Genomic DNA, 21427 nt, shown 5'->3' with positions numbered 1-21427 from the left:
TGGTCCTTACTTTATAACTTATTGGTGGAAACAGAACAAAAATAAGAAAATGACCAAAGTAATACCAGGCAGAGACATAACTTAATATGTACATTGTGGGTCACAGACAGCACAGTATCCTAACCTGAAGAAACGGATCATGTTGAGGGCAAGATGAGACTTAGTTGTAGTCAGGGTTAAAGGAGTGATGATGTAATGTGCTTATAGTACAGTACTCATGGTTCGACATTAATGGTGGCCCGATGGCCCAGGGCAATAACACCACTGTCGGGCCACAAACACTACCTACCTTCAGACGCTGGCTCGGTCAGGCCAGTACAAATTTCCAAGTCAATTTTTGGTGCAAAGGTGCATTGATTTCTGACATAACCTGGCAGAAGCAGGATGTTTTAAATGATGAAAGAACAAAACGTGCTTGCTTGAATGGATACAAGGGCATGAATCGGGGTTAGCCTCATGTCCCCTGACGCTAATTGATTTGTTCCAGTAGCAGCGGGACAACGGAATTGCAGCAAGGAATACGGGCAGCGACACGACGTGAAGCTTCATCATAAGACTATTCTGTCCAATAGTGTGCAGAAAAAAAACTCTGTGCTAACAAAAGCTTTATTCATCATCAAGGTTGTAGTGCACAACGAGCACCAACACCATGACACTTTACGGCACTGTGTCATTACTATTGTTAACACAGCATCAATTGTTTTGCTGAAGCATAGCTAATGTTGAGTCATATTTTAATTCTTCGCTTTCGTTTGTTTCTATGGTGGTCATTCATAATCTGTCATGGCATGAACACGGTCAGCTGCGCTACAAGGTTTGAGGAACATTTGCCCCTATAAATAAATATTTAATATTGTGCGTTGTTGGAATGTAAGCGCGAAATAAATGGTTTTAGATTTTTAGAATGTATTTATTCTTTAAAGCACTCATATTACTTGTGCAATTGCAACTCCTGTATGCTTTAGCTCAAGGGTGCCCAGCCTTTTTTGACCCAAGATCTACTTTTCAAGCCAACCAACCTTCCACAATCGACCCGTTATCGCAACAGTTTTGATCGCAAGCTGCAATTCCAGATTGCTGACCGCTAACAACTTCCAGTGATACAGGTCATGCACCACCGTACGTTAAAGGTTAAAGTAGGTTAAAGTAAACAAAGTTACTCCAGCTGGGATTAAATTCACACCGGAAAAAATCAACACAGTTCACTGATAAAGCCATATGCTGTAAATGGTCCACCCGGCACATTCCACAAATAAATCTAAGAGCGTGGTCAAGTGGCAAATATAGTTGCATTTTATCCCATGTGTCTACATTTTGGTGAAAAACCTAGAGTTCATTAATCCACCATACCTATTCTTCATCCATGCAGCCCAGGCTCCCCTGTTCACCTCTCTAAATATATTCAGGTGACTTCACTGAATTGAAGATGAAGACAAAACTAGAAAGACTGCAGAAGCCTGGCTGAGCCACGTCCAACATGGCTGCAAGCTAGTCACCTCGGCTTTTATGTAGATGTGGCAGCCATAGTAGATGTGGCAAGTAATCGTCACCAGAAGGAGCCGCTTGGAGAATGGTAGTAAATGGTGTCGGCTTTATCTGTAAATTCATATCAACACTATTGGCAGGGTGTGGGGAAATTCAATGCCCTACGGCGCTCAATGTGTGTATTGCACAAGGACTGCATGTCACACTTTCAAGAGTCTGTCGACAATGTTCTGTGCACCCAAACTGGAAAATCGTCTTCGTTTGAAATGCCAGTGAAAAAACAAATTAATTTTACTCAGCAATAACTGTATACTATTTATCCTGCTTATCTAAAAACGTTTTCAAGTATTTTTATTGCAATTTTTCCCTCTTCATTTTATTTTTGTCAATTTCATTTTGTCCAAACTCTATTAACCTTCTATTGATAAGCCAAATAGTGACGACAACTAATGTATTATATCATGACCATACAGGCCCAGTACCCCTTCTGACAGGGCCACCACAAACTGGCTCATCGGGTCACCAAGAAGAAAGGCTTTATGTCGGACACTGGTACGACAAATGCAGAGTGTGTGGATGAGTAGTAGTTGGTACTAGTAGTCAAAACCAGGGAAACCGAGTTGGCAAGAGAGTGCAAGAGAGTCACAAGCTGCCGGCAAAAAAATAGCCGGACTTTAAAAATCAAAGGCACCAAGGAAACAGGAAAAGGAAGCCCCAAATAGGAAGCGGATCATCATTGAGTCAACAGTTTAAGTCTCGTGATCCAACTGACCAGTAGCGAATGTTCGGCCGTTGTGCGCTTGGAGACCGCAGCTACTGGCGCTTTCTTGACATCCTCCTGGTAGGGGATGGTGGCGCTGTTGTGGAGGTCGGAGTTTGAGTAGTAGCGACTGCCTCGGATATGGTCCAATCTGACTAGCCGACGCTCCCCGGTCGGCATGCAGGTGGACGGAGACGCTGACGCCACTTCCTCGGCTATGGTGGGGATCCTCTCATTGCTCAGGTATCTAAACATGAGGTCCTCACCTTGCCAGAATGATAAGTCATTTTAGATTTGCTATGCATCGTTAAAAAATATCCAGAGCATATTGAAAGCTGCTTTTGTCTATGGTGGTACAGGCCAAGGCTACTCACCGTGGTACAGTTTGTAACTATAAACCGTATAGGCTTGCATCATAATAGGTGCATCACTGCAGTGTGACAGGTGCCGCCAATAAATTCAATCAAAGCAAAGGAAGACAACAGAAAACTAATGGTGGAAATGACTGGAACCTCTACCATAAGCAAATTTTGACCGGAAAACCTGCGCATCATACCAAAATTAAACGGTGTTGCTTGGTATAGGAATGACTTAATAAGCAAGCAGAGCAAACAAGTGTGTCCAAGTAAAATCTTATTAGCTGGAATACTGTATTGAAACAAGAATGCTGTTAATACCTTTCCTGTTCTGTGCCCATGGCTTAGCAAAGGGATCTACAATTGCAACACAAGTATCCACAGGCATGGAGAGTGGCCGGGGCTTACCTAGAAAACATGGGAGAGTATCAGTTATATGAACTACTGTACTGTATTATCTGTTCATGCGTTTAGAAAGCGAAGGCACGTATTTTACATTAGAGGTACCTCATGCCACCACGAAAACGTCACGAAAAGTATGAATACTGAAATAATGATGGCTTCTCTCAATTGGCTCAAAAAATGACGGCGTGAAATTTGGGCAGGTGTAATTGAACACAACGTTGGTATACTCGCAGTAAACCATGACCTTTTCTCTTGTAGAAATGGCTACAGGTTTATTGTCCCTTCTGCCATCAAATTTAACTGTTCTGCCTGTCACTACATGTTACTGGCAGAGATGGATTAATAAATATATATTTGTTGTTAATAAAACAGGATTTGCAGATAAATTCTGTGGAATCGGCTCACCCCGATGAACCTCATGGCACACTAGAGTGCCACGGCACCCTGGTTTGGAATCACTGTATTAACGGCACATAGGAGAAATGCATATGATTAAAAGGTACAAACCACGAGAATTCTTGTACTCCCTCATTCTGGGCTGGATGACATTGGCATCGATTGGATAGCCGGCACTTAGTTTGTCATAATCTGCAATGGTGCAGCGTTTCCTACTCTCCTGGTCCAGGAAGGAGTTGGGCGACTCCGAGCCTTTTGGCCTTTTACTAAAGCTAGAGAAGGCGTCTGTTCTTCCCTCTCTGCAAACAAGCACAACAGTGCAGGACTATTTTTAACAGCACAAAACAAAGCATGATTTGTATATGGCAAAGACATAGCTTAAAAAAAAAATCAGTCCCTCTATGATCTAAACGAATGTGGAACAATGTTGTCATCTCCCTGGAGGAGGAAGATAAGAGTCATTGCATCAGGACGGTGGTGGGATTTGTGGGAGAGAGTTGGTTGGAAAAAAGCAGAACAGACTATTCTGTAGGAGGTAAATGTCAGGCTGCAGATACTTATTAGGAAGGAAGGATACTAAGAAACAACTTGCATCTTGTTGCATCTGTTTAATAAACTTGTTCCAGCAATCTTCCCTCCATAGTCTAATCCACTTTTTTGGGGGGGATCACAGGGAAGCCGCAGCCTATCAAAGCTTGCTACGGGTGCTGAGAGGCAGGAAGCATAGACAAGAGACTGACGGACACAAAATAGGCACGTTAAGAGTCTTCAACTAACCTAACATGCTGTATATGAATGTGTTTGACCTGCTGGAGTAAAGAGGAGTGCCTGAAGAAAACCTTCATGAAAGTACACAGCAAAACTCCAAACAAAAAGGCTTTGACCACGATTCCAAGCAGCTTCCAACTTCACACCTTAGTGTGGGGCAGCAGTGTATCAAAAATACTGTAACTCCTGCACAAATGAGATGTTTCACCTTGGCGTGTACGGCATTTGAGGGGGCGGCGGGATGTAAAAATCAAGGAACGCTGGTTTCTCCTTTTTGGTTGATCCGTTAGCCGTACTGCAGGGGGACTGGGCTCGGATCATACAGGAATTGTTCTGGAAAAGACAGCAAAATAAGCCAAACAATCGCTAGCATACACAACAACATGGCGCCTTCAATCGCTTTTCTGATCTGACCTTAGTAATACACTTGACAGTGGGGTCATTTCAGAATTTGAGGACATTTTGCGTCCCACCCATCAAATTTGAAATAATCCACATACAAAATAGTAAAAAAAAAAAGCCATTTCTGAGTACCGGTACATTGAGACCAAATCTCAGGACGAGTAAATGTCAGAGAAAAAAAAACTATTGACCAAATTGAACCTCAAATAAAACACTTGAAATCCAATTTTCATTTCCTTTTTTTTTTTTTTTTTTTAAATAAAATGTGTTTCAATTATGTTTCCCGTATCTGTGGGAACATTTGTTTGAATAAACATAAATAAGAATGATCATTCATGGAACGTGTGTCCCACAACATGCACGCAACCCTGTTCTGCGTATGATCAGAATACCACAATTCTATTAAGAAAGTAATATATCTTTATTTACATGTTTGTCCTCTTGGTCAGCAGTAACAGTTAGCTAAAAATCTGTAGCTTCTACCCCCAAACAAAAGCTAACATTCGTCCGGATTTGCAACCCTGTTACCAGCAAGCCTGTCAATGTCATTACAGTGGCAGGTATTGTAAAGACCAAATAAATCATGTCATAAAAATCGTACCATTGATCTAGGCTTAGGAAATGAAATCACTTATATTTTATTAACTATTACTCATGACTATGTAGCAGAAAATTAGAAAATGAAAGGTTTATTTTTCAAGAATGTTGACGCCGAAATGTCCTCCAAGTATGGAATGACCCAGTGAGTGTTTGATGATTCACAACGATGACTCTAAATGAATAAAATAGCCTTTATACCGGTTTACGGATCTCCGCACGGCTGCAACGTGTACACATAAAACAATACGACAACGCATTCATTCAAGCCTAAAACAGAACAGGAGACCTGTCGCTGTTTTTCTTGTAGGAGTCCAAGATAAACTGTGATGGCCAACACTGATATCTGTGACTACTTGTTAAAACAAGGCGCTGTGGGCATGTTGACAGGCTTAAAACACGCTTATCTCATTCTATGACTACAAATGGAGGCTGCACAATCTGACAAAAGCGCAATTTGAATTTAAGTCGTCCAGTTTCACAGCTGCTTTGTTTATTTGACATCTGCTTAAGGCGACTCAAGTGCAAAAATGCTTCTCATTCACTCGCTGTTAAGAAAAGCGCATCGTCACTTAATATTTGCAAATTTGTACGATGCATGATTACCATGGATCATTGCAAGTTGTGTTTCATTTTAATGGCAACGTCCCAGGCTCTTGTTTCTAATTAACCAGATACAATCTGAGCAGGCTCCCCCACTAAATCATGGCCTTTTTATCTCCCTCACTGAATCATGGGACTATGCCATTTATGACAGAGAACCCGGGCACTGAACTCTTCAGAGAGCCTTATTCAGGCGTGTCTGGGCTTGTTGCTTTGGATTCCTGCCTGTAAAAAGCTTATAATTGATAGATAATGACTAGACATGCGTAGGAGGAAGTGCCGATCTACCTGAGGTACAGGAGGCTTCCAGCGCATATTCTTGAGAGGGGCGGGGGTAAAACCCGTTGTTCCTGTGGGTCGCTTCTTTAAGAGGAGGAACACACCTTTGGGATCCTCCCTTAGTTTCATGACCAGGTTTTTCAGCTGCCAACCCACCTGGATGACAGGAGTAGAACACACACACTGTCTCATTAGCGTTTGCTAGCAATACTATATTATGCCATACGAAATACTGTGATATGAATGTATAAAACTGCATCAAATAATATTCTCACCACTGTCTGTTGATTGACCTGAATCACTTCATCACCAGCGTGGATCTTCCTGGTCAGGTCAGCAGGGGACTGAAGAACAAGCACAATTGTTAAGATTAAGATACCCTTTATTTGTCCCACACTGGGGAAATTTACAGCCTCCAGCAGCAAGAATGTGGGTAGAAAGAAGAAAGAACAAACAAACACCGTTCAATTAAGTGCAATATAAATACAAAATGGATAAATCGCAGTGCTATTTTCAAATGTTTTTCACATCATGTAATTATTATTATTGTTATTATTTTTATTCAGCAGCCTGACAGCAGTCGGTAGGAACGAGCATCGGTATCTCTCCTTCTTGCAGCGCGGGTGTAACAGTCTCTGGCTGAAGGAGCTACCTAGTGCTGTCAGGGCGGGCTGGAGGGGGTGGGAGGGACTGTCCATCATAGCTTTTAGCTTAGTTAGCATCCTTCTGTTGCCCACCTTCCACATTCAATAAGTGTCTCATTTTTCATCCAATACATTAGTTCAGATTGTGTCCCATCTTTTATTGACGATATAATGAGTTCAAATTCTACTCAAACAAACAGTGGGAAAACATCCAACACAAAGGACTGTTGTGGATGATTCAGATCGTGATTCACAAGAAGGGCCGGAGGCAAACGGATCCATACGTAAGAGTGATACTGGTGCATGAGTCGCTGCCTGAATGTGTCATCGCTGACTCAGGGGGAACTTTGCATAGAATGTTTGTGTATGCGCAAAAACATGCAATTTTCACAAGCATCAACAGTTAGAGACTTGTTAAAAATTTATAAATTGTACGCTTTTACAACTGGAGGAGGAAATGTGAAATGGAAATGAGGAAGGTGAGAGCGAAGTGCTATTTTTTCATTAATACCTACATGTTCTGTGGTTCCAGTAATGACATGTAAGCCATCATATGTCGACTTAATATACATCCCCTGGACAGGAAACACAAAAACAGTGTACTTCATATTGTGATGAATACTTTTAAAAATGGAACATCTACAAGGGTCAGACGAAACATTCCTTACCAGTCCTTCACCCGGTTTGATATTGGTCAGCTGGACTTCCTCCAAGCAAGCAGACTGGCTCATCAGAGGGTCAGAGGTGGTTCTCACAGTCTGATCACAGATGTTGTTCAAAATCTTGGACTGGAAAAGGATCAAACAAACCAAAATATATCAAATGATTGAAAAGATCAATTCTATAATAATCTCAAAGTGCAGAGGTACAGCGGCTGTGTGAACGAGCACTTTGGACAGCGATGTCCCGCTTTGGTGAGTTATGTCTTAAAAGGGAGGGGTGAATAAATCCACTCTATCCTCGAATGCGCCGACTGACCAGGAAGTCATCATGAAAGCTGCTTCTGACTCTGTGTATGGCTCCATGTTAAAGCTATGTTTAATCTGAATGGATAAATTCAATGCATCGGTGTTCTCGGAGCATTCAAATTAATCCCGTGCATTTCATTTCATTGAGTTTTTCCTCATTAGATGGGCCTTTCCACTGATGCTTCTTGAGGGATTTCATAGTTACAGCCAAGTATGAAGATGTGAGTGGAGTATCCAATTGTACAAAGTACATGGCGTATCCATTCAGTGATCAGTTTTTGTGTGTTTAGTGTTTTCATTTAATCTTATTAAATAAACAATGTGTAAATCTGGGCTTTATTTTAAAAACTCCGCTTGAGAGAAAGTGCAACAGTGAGCTACAGGAAGCCCTGGAGCCCGAACAGTGTCTGCAAAAGGGAGCATTCATTGACTAATGGCCTGGTTGCAAGAGGCAATGTCTTAGACCCATCGTCACTGTCAAAGAAGAACAACAAACCGGGTGCTGAGATAAAATCCTGCAATGTCAGAGTGAAAAGCTCCTATTGTCTCTTCTAAAATTATCACTTGAAATGAAAGAAAGAAAGTGATGCATGCATCCAGGATACTTACTACTTCTAGGATTTTTTCTTCCATCTCATAAACACAGCAGTCCTGTTAAAAGGGAAGAAAAGGAATTAGGAACCGGAGCAGCAAACAACAATGTAACAGAAGATGCAGTCATAACAGGAGTTGGTGAAAAAACAATCAGCTATCCAGGTATGGAAAATTGAGAACTGCCAAAAAAAACAAAACAAAACAGCCTGTACATTAATAAAATTGCATCCCTGCTTAAATTGACGGGAACTATAATCACACGACTCCCCGAGTGGTTCACTTCACTATCATTGGGACTTAAAGGCCACTGAAGCATGTCGGAACAAAGTGCAGGTGACATTGGGGCCGATATGATGACCTGAACAATGAAAAGAAAATCTTCAACCAAACGGTGCTCCGAAGTGGAGGCCTTGTTGGTCACTACAGTCGTAGCATCAAGTCCAAAAAGCCATAGTAGCTGTGCATTTTATTTCAGAGAGATGACCCAGCGATCAGTTCTGCGAAGTCAACTTGGAGGTAACAGTAGCCAAAAGAGTGCTTTCACTGCAGCTGGACTGCACACAGCTGAGGCAACAGCCTCCCCTGACAACTGTGTCAACCCTGGTGAAAAGAGACTGAAAGGATCGGGGTTCACCCTGTCTGTGGGGGTGGGGGCTGTTTGTTTTCAAAACTGGCTCTTACACGGACGAGTGCTACCACAAAGGAGGCCATCCATCAAAACACAGGTGAAATGCTTCATTCAGATCTTGACAACAAAGAATCCACGTTAACATGCAACAAACCTGAATCTATGCACAAATAAAATGCAGGCCAAAAAGTATGAACAGTTGTAATGACAACATGTGTGCCCTATAACAAAGATAGCTTTTTTTTTTGCAAATCCTTTGTGCAGATATACAATGGGGATAAATGAGTTTGTCTCGACTTCTATTGACCTGTTGCAGCTGTGTCACGTAATCACGTGAGTGCAACATTACGGACGGCAAAAGTTAATGGCTGCCAAATCGAAGTGGACAGAAAATGGAGCCATGGGAAAGCAGCACAAAACACAGCGAAAGCTAGAAAGCCATACAGACGAGCGAGAGCTAGTGAGCCACGCGGACTCTACCCTTCAATAGTTGTCAAGGTAGGATCCATTTTGCTTCCTTTTTCTCCACAGGCATTGGCAGCACTGGTTGCGCCCAGCGACATGCCGTAATTCAATGATTATGAATAAAATATATGAACAATGAGCGTCGAACCCTGTAAAGATTGATCGCTGAAAATCCTTAAATACTTTGAAGGTTGTCGGTCCTTTTGGTTTGCTGCTACTATCCATCGCCGGCATGTGATAAAAAGCCAAATTTGGTTAACACCCTTGTCTATTACCACATCTAACCACACAGCGAGATACGACCATTTCAGAAGATAATCTCCTATATATACTGTATATACAGTAGATAGATATAAATATAGATATATAGATATAAATAGATACAGGACGATACGCTTTACAGGGGTTTCAACAGGTGCAAATAGTTATTTCCCGTCCGTCGTGGCGGAGGGGGTGTTCCAGTGTTCCTACGAAGGCTGTGACGTTAGCTTGCAGATTCCACTGGACCAAAGGCTAGCATCAGTGATCAATTATACTTGTAAAGATGTGTTTGGTTTGCTGTCTGCTTCTAGTGCTCCATGAATACATTTTATAATCTTTCGACATGCCAAAATGTAGTGTGAAAGAGCCATGCTTTAACATCTGTTCAAAAGATTTAGCTGCTATGGTGAAGTCATGTGCACGTGACTGCCACATTTCCATCACTTTATGAAAAGCTAGCGTAAAAAGAAAATGGGGAAAAACACTGATGATCGGTTGCGTCTGATACACAGTAGACTGGTCTCAAAACTTCATTACAGCTTTCTCTCTAAAGACAAGGACAAATAAAGTGGAGTATTCAGAACGAATGAGAGATACAGCTACACTAGTATTACATTTCATATTTCAGATACTTTTGCCCAATCCAAAAGGAAAGTTGCTGTGTTCAAAGGCCACGAAAGAAAACGGAATCACATTGTTTGACAGGCACTGCTTGGCACAATTTCTATGAAGTTGCAATATCTTTTGACTCCATCAATACATAAAGTGAAAATGATAGAGCAAATCATTCTTCCAAAATGCCTTCCTGAACCTCAGATTTATCCTGTAGATGTGCCTGAAGCTGAATCATAACTAGCAGTTAATAAACAGTCAAAATGACAATTCGGCGAGTGAAGCGATCCTTCACGCTTTTGGACTTGCACCAGGGTGGATCAGATGACTGTTTCTAAAAGGCTTTCGGGCCTTTGATCTGCCACCAGAGCAGATTTGTATGGTTGAGCAACGATGCGATACATAGTGGTGGCACGGTGTGGGAACACGTCGGGACTTCAAAATAAAAGCCATGACTGCAACACGTAAATCATATTGCGTGGATTAAATGTTCCAAAGTATTTTCCGATTCAAACCTTTGGATGACACAAGGTTGTTCAAAACATCAGTCGAAAAAAAAGAACAATGAATAACATTGGAATGAATCTAAAAGACTGTGACCTAAATTTAAAACGTGTCAGCCAAGATGTGCAACATCTTCACAGTTTCACGACTGAGTCTTATTGCACGTGTAAACACAGGTTTCATTCAAGCAGATGCAAATTGCATGACCTGAAAAACAACTAGTGTGCAAAACTGATGCCACCCTTGGAATTCGAATCACTCACGCATCACATACAAAACTATTATTAAGCAGTAAGCACATCACTCACAGAATGTCCGAAGAGCGAGGAGGGTGACAAATTAAGATTTGTTAATATCTATTCCTACCTTTCACAAGCCCATTAACATGTGCCATTAAATTGTAACTGCTCAATGCTTTTACATCTATGAAGCACCTATTCTCCAAAAGTAGCACTTAAAAGGTGGCCCTCGGTGTTGACACTTCGACAGATGTAGGAGGCTAACCTCTACAGAAATGGTGTGTTCGCATCTAACAGAAAATTGAACAGTGAAAATTGGCAATTAAAAGAAGAAGGCACTGAAAAATATGCATGTAATTCTCCCTCCAACCAGCCCAAGACCCACGTGCTTAACAAGTCAGGAAGATGAGAGCCACTTCCTCCAGTTTGAATTGGCATTATGAGATGAAGCATTGGAATTTTGAAGAGCCGTTTCCTCAAAATTTGAAGGTTGAGGCAACCAACATGAATGGCCTGATTCGGGAGTCTTGTGACATCTGTGACACAGGAAGAAAAAGCAAGTGTGGCCCCGTGTGATTTGTATTTGAGTATCCCTGTCGACACCATAATCTCTGTGATTCACATGGCAGTGTGGGAATTGTACACCCCCTACTTCTACTAGTTGACCATGACGAGGGCAACCACAGTAAATCAGCAGAGGTTTTGAAATCCCCAACACTGGCGAGGAAATGTGCACCCTGGGAAAGGAATTCATTATGATGCAATAAGTCTCCTTAAAAAAAAAAAAAAACACCTGGGGTCTCAAAACTACTGTAGACATTGACCACTCACATATTCTTGGAAAACTAACTACCAGACTCTGTCGACAAGAGGATGACAAAATATGACAGCAATTCTCTGAAAATAATAAATAAATAACATAAAAACGGCGGGGCAATATGTAATAAACTCAAAAGCAATGATCAAAGGACAGAAAGAGGTTCTCCCTTGTAGCAAGTGGAAAGCTCCCCACAAAAAAACACCATGCTTGCAATTATCTGTTCAGACTGAGGGTTGTGGGCTTCTGTCATGCTTGCCAGACCACATTTCCCATAACAGTTCTCTCCTTCGCTTGATCCTGCATGTCTGTGCCCCTGGGCTGGTATGTGCTCAGTGTTTTTCACAATTGTGTATAGGTGGGTTTCTCAGTTTCTATACATGTCCTGTTGTCCTAAAAAGTGTGCAAACCTGTTGAACTGTGGTGGTGAGCTCCAGGCAGAGATGAATGATCTTGTTCTTGGTGGCTGTGAAGTCACTGATCCCTGTGAGAGGTGTCCTGTCACAAACAAGTCCGGGAAAAAACCCCCAAACAATTAAAAGTAGTGATGGACTGCAGTGATCGTCTGCAGTTTGGGAAACACATTTCAGCCAGTACCTGTTAAAAAGTACAATAGTTTGTAAATGTAGAATAATATGGTCAATATAAGCAACATTGTAGCTAAATAAAAACCCGGGACACATTGAGAGGGGGAAAAAAGTGTTATAATCGATATGGTGTGCATTGTACAATATTTGGGTGACTAGCCAGAAAAGCAAACTTATATGAAACTTATATGAAATATACTGTACCTATGTTTTCCTTCCTTCCTTACAACATGTGGACAGCTGTGCTGGGACACTATTACACCCACGAGATATGAAAACGAAAGAAAAGAGCAATGGACTTGGCCATCCACTATTCTGGGAAGATAGGCTTTGAGATTTGGGATGCTGTGAGACTTTTTGTCAGGTCAAAGGTTACTGATGTTAGATGACGTTGATGGGGGCAGCCATCCTTAGGGTGAGCCGAGTTCAAGGATCTGTGCTTCTCCAACCAGGTTTCTATTGAACTTGTTTTGTACGCAACATTGGATGCATACAATTGGCCACACACCATGTCTCAGCAAGATCAAGCATTGAGATTCAGGTGGAGCAAATGCACCTAGTCTAAACTGATAAATTTATGAATGAAGAGGAGGATGCCAAAACTTCTATCCAATTTCTTTGTTTCTTCTTTATTTGTCTTCAGAGGTGCACTGAATTAATCCTATACAAAAAAAAAATTTCTTACACTCTACTCAACACACACAACGGAGGAACTAATACACCGATTTTTGGTTCAAGTGGCACATTATGGAAAGTGACTTTGTGATTGCTTCTATTCAATAAAGTGGTCCTCTGGTGAGGTCGTTCACCGTCGAGTGTGAAATCAAAACCAAGTAAATCTTTTGATCTGTCTGTTCCTGTGACATCACACTGAGGCTGGTTCGTATGTAAAGTACTAATACTTATACTGAGGCTGGTTCGTATGTAAAGTACTAATACTTTACATACGAACCAGCCTCAGTGTCAGGGTTCTCCAAACATGACTTGGAAGCTAGGCTGGGTCAAGATGCACCACTTTCAATGCTACATACTACACTGTTTGAAGCACTTAGGTTAAGGCCAACAGGTCAGCAGAGCTGCATTGAAGTTTGTTGGATGAAGAGCTGAGCATTCGCATTTGCTTCTGGTAAGTGGCACATGGTCAACAAGGTGGGGGGTTACTGAAGTTGATCATGTGTGCCCTGCATGTATCACATGTCGGGATCTGCCGACTAATTGACAAGTGTCTCAAGTGTAGTACATAAAGTGCTGCCTCCACGCTTTTAATGTCTTCACAGGCGCTCTGGGCTTCACTTCCGCAATTAAAAGCAGCTTGCCTCGTTGAACCACCTAGCTGTGCCCCTGGTTGTCTTGGTAACGAAAGCTGTACTTTGCTTTGACACTGCTGCAGAGCCCTTGCACATTTTCATGGGACAGGATCGCCACCTCAAAACAATCCTGAGTTTCAGAGGCTTAAATCATTCAGTTGTAAATTGTAATTTAATTCTTAAGGCTTGGGGCATTTAAAGAACACCTGGGAACCATTTAAAATGATAAATAAAACCATGTGTCCTTTAATATTCTGTTGTATGATATGTGTCCTTTAATATTCTGTTGTATGATAATGATACTCCAAAGGGACTTTTACTGTGTCGACTAGTAGGATTGTGAGCCATGGTGTGAAAGCACTTACCGGTCAAGCCAAGCCAGGAGGCTCTTCGCAGCACCAATGAGCTCCACCACACATGTGAGAAAGTCATTAGGTGGCTTGCGTGAGGCACTCTCATCATACACGGGGCTCTTCCTGCGATCAGATGTGGCCATGTGGAGACTGTTGGTGGCTGCTCTCATCCTCACCACTAGGTCCTTCAAGTTGTCTGTCTCCACACCATAGTTCTGAAACAGGGAACATATACACAATGACAATTTTCAATCAAGTTAAACGGGCTTAGACTCTGGCTGTTGCTTGATTGCTTGAGAGAGTGTGGCCAGAGTGTTCACGTGTCATCTGATTCCGATCATGAAGAGCAAAGCATTCTTGTGCCTGGGCTGGGCTTATTTCCCGTCATTAAATTCCCCTATTTTATCACTGCTCCACGTGTACAAAATAGCTCAAATCAGTCTTCATGGGTCATTAAACAGTGGCCCGGTCGGAAATAAACATACGTCACGAGTTGGAAAATTCACAAATCAATTTGTATTTAATCTGTATTGAAATAAATCGTTTGTAACACGTCTCTAGCTTGTTAAAGTTGAGCAGAATGAATATAATCTCTGCTGCCCTCGTAAATATCAGCTTGCAGGGTGTTGCAACACTGCCAACAATCCTGCTGTTCAGACTGATGTGCCAGAAGCTAAATTTGCTTGCAAAGAGAAACACGGCACATGTCGAGCCAATAAAGGAGATCTCTGAGACGTTAGTGTCTGGTTTTATTCCACTCCCCCCATCCTTAAAACACAGGTCTTTTCACTAATATCATTGCTCAAATAATTACTGGAATAATTTTGTCTGACACACAGTGACTGTAGGCTGCCTGACTCTTGGTACAGGACATCGACTGGGTTAGCACTCAAATCATTTAGCAAATGTTTAGTGTTCATAAATACTACAGTGTCATATATTTAAAAATATAGCACACACGCACACACACACACACACACACACACACACACACACACACGTATTTACATATACATACAAAAACTGGACAAAACATTTGGTACGACTGTTAACGAAAAAAAAACAAAACAAAAAAAAAAAGATGGTCCCCCTAAGAAGATAAAAAAAAATAATTTGACCAAAGGGTCATGTCCTCCAATCAGCATCACGGGTGCCAATTTAAAGAGTGACATCTGGTCAAATGATGTGTACCACACTGAACGTGGACCAGAGGAAACTAAGGAGAGCGTTATATCAGGATATTAGAAAGCAAATTATAGACAACTTCCCTGGATGTGAGTTCAGGAGGAAACTTGATGACAAATTGAAGAGACAGATAACACGAATGCTAAAAGAAAGGCTCAAAACAACCTCCAAAGAAATTAAAAGGTGAACTCCAATATCAGCTGTGAGAATGACCTCTGGACAGATGACAAAAAACTGGAACTTTTTGGCACATCAGCTTTATCTTCCTACTCCCTTGAACATAATAACTGTGTTGAATGAAGATTGATTTCTTTCTTTTTCCTTTTTTTATCTACCTTATTTTCTGTCAAATTATTACTGTATATATGTTTTATGTTCAATAAACAAACAAACAAACAAACAAATGTTCATAGATGCAAACATGAATCTCAGCAAGAAAAGTACACCGTCCCTACTGTGAAACATGCAGAAGGCTCCGTTGTTTTCTAGGGGCTGCTTTCCTACATCTGGCACAGGATGTCATTAATCTGTACAGAGTACAATGAAATCTTAAGACTATCAAGGTATTCTTGAGAGAAACGTCCTGTCAAATGTCAGAGATCTCCGTCACAGGTCATGGATGGGTCTTGCAACAGGATAATGACCGAAAACATACAGCTAAAACCACCCAAGCAGGGATCAGAGCAAAAACATTGGACAATTGTGAAATGACCTTCTATGAGCCCTCATCTAAATCCGATTGAACATATGTGGAAAGAGCTGAAACATAGCGTCGACAGAAAGCAGCCTTCAAACCTGAGGCTACTGGAGCAGTTTGGTCATGAAGAGTGGCCCAAAATCCCTGCCGATGGGTGCAGAAGTCCCATTGAAAATTACAAAAATCAGTTTGCTTGCAGTGATTTAAAATGTGGTATTTTATTGACTGCACCATTTAAACTCAAATAAAAATCCATTCTGGACCAATTACAACCTAGAAATTCATTTCAAACAAAATATATTCTTTATGCATATCCCAATTTGACATCATTGTTGATATTATATTCATAAATACACTATGTGCAGAGACTGTGCAAGTAGGATTCTGAAAGTTGGGGGAGTTATCTAACAGGACTGAAATGAATGTTTCCTTCGAAGTGAAAGATAGCTATCACAACATAGCACTTGCTGTTCTTTCCACAGGCTGTAGCCAGACTGGCCTATAAACACGCTGTGTGTTTTGCATAAATAAGCTATAATACGGCATCTAAAAATAAGTGTTATTGCGCATTGGAGCACATCCGCTGACAATAGCAAAATACATTAGCATGGCTTCTGGAGCTCTTTACATGGTTCTATTTCTATTAATGTTCTAATGTATGAGTTTGTCTAAGGAGGGATTTGAACTTCCACAAACGTTTTGGATTCCACAGATACTGCAAATGGCATCATGGGTCACACAAGTCCAGAAAAATTAAACAATGTCTTTGTTTGTCTTTGAACTGCAGTGGCCGCCCAATGGCTTGTGGGGAAGAGCACCACTGTTTCCTGTGGAGCTATGGGACAGCTGTGGGGCAGCATTTTGGCCCATCAGTCATTCTGATTGCACTTGGCCAACAGGCAATATCCTTTTCCATAAGTGATGTTGAGCAGTTTACAGTACTTTGTGGAATAATAATCGAAATGCATCGTAGAGCTTGGATTTTAACACCAAATCCGTGTTTGCTTTTCATTCACCGTTTAAGCAGCGAGTCCCAAATCAATTTGAATGGGTTACTAAACTTGTGGTGAAAAAACATGTCAGACCAAAAATGGAAAAATCCATTTTGATCTTCTATAGCGCTTTATCTACACCATATATTGTCAAAAGTGCTTGACCTAGTCTCATAGTCACTTCTTTAAAAACATATCAGTATACACCAACATGCGAATGCATGCATAATGCATAACGGTTTTCCCTTTTAGTTGACTTACTGAAACACAAATATGTAAAAGGTCCACAGTAATACAGTAACATATTTAAACACTTATTTACTCATCATTACACTATTGGCAGTCTAACATCATCCATTCTGTAAAATCTGACAAATGTTGAGGGGACCATGAGGCAGACCAGTTCCATACTAATACTGGGCAAATTATTCGAGATAATCTATTGGGACACTCCAACACCATCCAGTTGGAACTCATTAATACTGTATGTCCACTGAGCTGAACTGTTATACACGCGACATTCCTTTACTTTGCCAAGTGCTCTTTGGAGGCCATAAGAGTTAGGATTGGAGTGTTGCACTAGTAAAAAGGTATTGGACCACTAGATGAACAGTATCATAAGACTGCTCCATGGAAAGGAACCTGTTCCAGCACCTGGAACAGAAAAAACAATGCCACTTTTTAACATTCAAAGAAAGTCTTTCCATGTGTTCCTATCCTAGAAAGCGAGGTAAAGAATGATGCTTCGAACATTACACAAGAAACATGGTCTCTCTTAACCCATACACACCAACTGAATCAAACCTGCAAATTTTGAATTTGAAAGTACACATCCAAATGAATTATATAGCATGGCAGACTTTGGGCAAGTTCATGAGCAGGGAATGGGTTTTACACTCCAAATAAACCTGCTTGGCCTGTTGTCCACATGGCCCAAAAGTACCCAACAGTATGAAGTGGATTTGAATTTTTAATCAACTTGAAAACAAGATGACCCCTGGAACAGAGGTGACTTATCACCTTATGTTATGTTTAGGAGAAAAAGAAAAAGTTGAAGACAACCAAACCCAACATTAGAATGCAAAGACCTCTTTAAAAAAGCATAATGACAGAAAATGCTGACACAGATGAAAATACATGGATCACAATCTGAGACTTTCATGGGACAGGAAGTGATAAAATCCCAAATCAATTCCATCTGCTGGAAAAGTTAGTTCCTTCTTAGCTGGACCGTTTGTAGTGCTGCTGCTTTGATGCTAACTGGCACCCAAGTGCTTACATACTAGGATGGAAGACATATTCAGTATATGAGGAGAAAGCAAACACATGTGTTGGAAGGGACAAGTATGGGAGACAAAGAGTCCACTGGTGCATCAGGCAAAGTGTAGTGAACAGTACAATTGCTTTTTGCTCTGGACTTTAATTATTTTATATCAGACCTATGCTCTTTTTTTTTCCTTCACTAAATCATACGTGATCAACATAGACCTTTTATTCCAAAAAATGGTTAAAGGCACCAATAGTGGCTCTTTATAACCCCGCAATTTCTAAAGAAAAAAAACAACTCTTGTTCCCTAGTGCACACAAGCAACTTCACGTGTTTTGAGCCTCCATCGGCAGGGTAATGATGCTTAATTCCATCGCCGCTCCCTTCAGCTGCCCAACAACAAACGATAGACTGAATTTGTGATGAATACACAGCAAGATCGGGGAGGCGGCCAGCCAAATGAACAAGAGGCTCAACCTTTTGCTACTACCTAAAATCAATTATTGCATGTTGGAACTACTCTTACAAGCTTTTTTTTTTTAAATATAATTCACTGACTGATGAGTTCTACCCACCAGAGCGCATAGCAGATCAACAGCTTCCAGCACCAGCTCCTGGTGTCCAATTCTTGCCACACCAAGCTCCTCCAAGTCTTGATGCGTGATCTTCAGTAACTGTTCTCCACTGATTTTCTCCCGCTCAAAGTTGCTCACGTACTGCTGCAAGCTTTCATCCAAACCTGGACGCACATGAAAAAAAGAGAGTGGCATATGTTTACTTCGCTCAGACGGCAGCAAATATCATCACAAGCATTTGCCCCTTTAATTTGCATGCAAAATCCTTATTTGCGTGTACATATTGTTGGTTTTGTGTGTGTGTGTGTGTAAAAACAATGTGGAGGAGGAACAGGTGGGACTGATAACTTTGCAAGATAAGCACACTACAAACAGAGCAACAGTTGAGACAGCCAAGTCTGTTGGGCTAGTTAAACAATGGAAGGCTATATTTGTGCAAGTGTGTGTGTGTGCGTGTGCCAACCGCCTAATGCTACTGTAGTTGGATTAATGCAATGACTGGACAATGGACAGCCACGCTAGCAACCCTGGTGCTAAGAAGTCAAACATGTATAAATCATTCAAAGAAAATGTTTAGTTCCGGTAGCCCAACGTGAGCTATATACAATGTGACAAGACATGAAAACACACAAACATCCCGCATTCAACTTTTCATTCATTAATCTTTAGAGTGTGTCTGTCGGTGTATGTGCACACATTTGCAGAACGCCATCATTCTTCCAATGAAAGAGCGTACAGAAAGGGGGCAGCTGCAGATGCATGGCCCTGTGCCCTGCTTCTTAAAAAGACCCGTCAGCTGTGAGACCCCCTCAGTCACAAGTCCAAGTCCAACCTCCCCACACACAGATATTCCTCAGTACAAGGCAGGATTTGGTAGCCCTAACTCATCTTGAAATTCAAGTCACAAGAAGTCCCCCCCCCCCCCCGAGAATATAAAACGTAGCAAGAAATCAGTGGAGCCTCATAAAATACAGAGCATGAATTTATGAGAGGCAACCCACTAGGTGCGCCTTCAAGTCACTAAGGCATTTATCTAACAAGGCACATCATATTTTATCTCTCATCTACACACACTGTGGGTCATTAGCGTGGGCATCAAATTGGAAGCCATGACAAGAATGTTAACCCTTGAAAGGGGATGAATAGTTAAAATGGCGTGCTCAATAATTCATATACTTACAGACCCACTGAGATAAAATGGCAGTGGATTAATTTCTGACCTCTTAGAAGTGCAGTGAACTAACTCAAATGTGAGTATAAAAAGGTGAATTGACTTTGAAATACTCATGCGTGATGAAAATGGTAAAGCTCTGAAAGCTCACAGAACATGCGAGGCTGCATTGAAGCAAGTCACGGCACACTATGACAGTTGGTCGAATAAATCTGTTTGTTGTGGTCCGAGTCTGCACTCAAGCCATCGCAGCGTAGTCAAAGGAGAACCAATTGTGGCTTGTGAGCCATTAGTCTGCGCACAAGCCAAATCTAGTTAGGCTCATGAGATGTTTCTCATTCCTTGGCATGCAAATTCCTCAAGACCACATTAAGGAAGTTTGGGCTTAACCTCTGAATGGCCAGCTGCAACGAAAAACACAATATTACACGCAAGACCAACAAAAATAACTGAGCAACACGGGAAAAGGAAGATAAAGTCAAACTAAATGTAAACACTGAGCCAGCTACCAGGGAGCAAATGAAAATAAATCTTGGGTTAGCAAGGCCAAAGGGAATTACGTCACATTTTAGTCAACTATTAGAAGAAACATCACAAAAAAGGCTCGCAAACAATTGACAGATTGGTACCTGTACATTTGTCACCCAAATACTGTTGGGGGTATGATTCAACTGGCGATACTAGTGCCATAATGTGAATGGAAGGGAATGCAGCGCCTGCGTGAAAGCTTTTCAAAAGCTGTGCACTATGAAAGAGCTTTGACATAGTTTTACGGCTTCTGTGAAGCACTTGGCAAAAGTCCTCGGACCAAACCAAGAGGGTGTAACTCCGCAGCGGAGACATAAACACACACCACCAATGTCAAATACAATCATGTTGATATACAGCTGGGACTGTATTTACAGCTCACCAATGTTGGGTTCGATTGAAGCCAAAGTGCAGGAAGTAATTAAATGCGTTGATTTTAATCAGTTCAATTGAAAAACGATTCGTTAGCGTTATCCTTTTATTGCTCGTACCATTTAGTTTCCTTTGATAATGTTCTCTGCTTGTGTTTGTGAGTAAGCAGCTTATTTAATTCATATCAATGATTCCTGTTTGTCGGCAACAGGTTGTGTACTGTATACGAGTGATTTACCGGACAGGCAGGCATTACTATGGGGAGCTTGGAAAGCTCTGGGCACAGAAACTCCAGTCTGGACCGCGTAAGTGGAACTACAGTATACCCCTGAGGCAAGGGAGACAATCAAGACCCACAGCAAACTTCATGGTTGGTTGGGTAAGCACACATTTCTGGCAACATAAAGAAGAGAACCCATCTTCTTGCCAATGTCTGCGCTATTCTTGTCACAATCTCAATATTTCCCATAAGCAAAGACAAACCAAAAGTGCAGATTGGGTTCTTCATGGCTTCATCTGTGACAGTATTTGTGCGCACTTAAGTGGAGGACAAAGAAACACTGAATTCCATTTTCAATACTGATTGTGCAATGACACAGTTTCTATCAGT

At 41.4% G+C, this 21427-nt stretch overlaps 1 protein-coding gene across 1 annotated transcript in view; it reads right to left on the bottom strand.

Moving 5' to 3' along the window:
- LOC147196104 (connector enhancer of kinase suppressor of ras 3-like) overlaps positions 1–21427 on the bottom strand; it is a 46558-nt gene that overhangs the window by 14175 nt on the left and 10956 nt on the right. The window contains exons 2-13 of the mRNA XM_086127245.1: positions 18747–18910; positions 14043–14245; positions 12194–12281; positions 8273–8314; positions 7364–7483; positions 7211–7270; positions 6327–6395; positions 6061–6207; positions 4379–4503; positions 3514–3701; positions 2923–3009; positions 2258–2511 (exon numbers count right to left, since the gene is read on the bottom strand). Coding sequence (XP_085983371.1) covers positions 2258–2511; positions 2923–3009; positions 3514–3701; positions 4379–4503; positions 6061–6207; positions 6327–6395; positions 7211–7270; positions 7364–7483; positions 8273–8314; positions 12194–12281; positions 14043–14245; positions 18747–18910 — 1547 coding nt within the window. The remainder of the gene's footprint in view (positions 1–2257; positions 2512–2922; positions 3010–3513; positions 3702–4378; positions 4504–6060; positions 6208–6326; positions 6396–7210; positions 7271–7363; positions 7484–8272; positions 8315–12193; positions 12282–14042; positions 14246–18746; positions 18911–21427) is intronic.

Source organism: Hippocampus guttulatus, chromosome 13 (assembly GCF_054856545.1).
Source record: "Hippocampus guttulatus isolate MCC_2025c chromosome 13, RoL_Hgut_1.0, whole genome shotgun sequence".
Lineage (NCBI taxonomy): Eukaryota > Metazoa > Chordata > Actinopteri > Syngnathiformes > Syngnathidae > Hippocampus > Hippocampus guttulatus.
The sequence above is the reverse complement of the archived record's forward strand: the minus strand, read 5'-3'. Positions and strand labels throughout refer to the sequence as shown.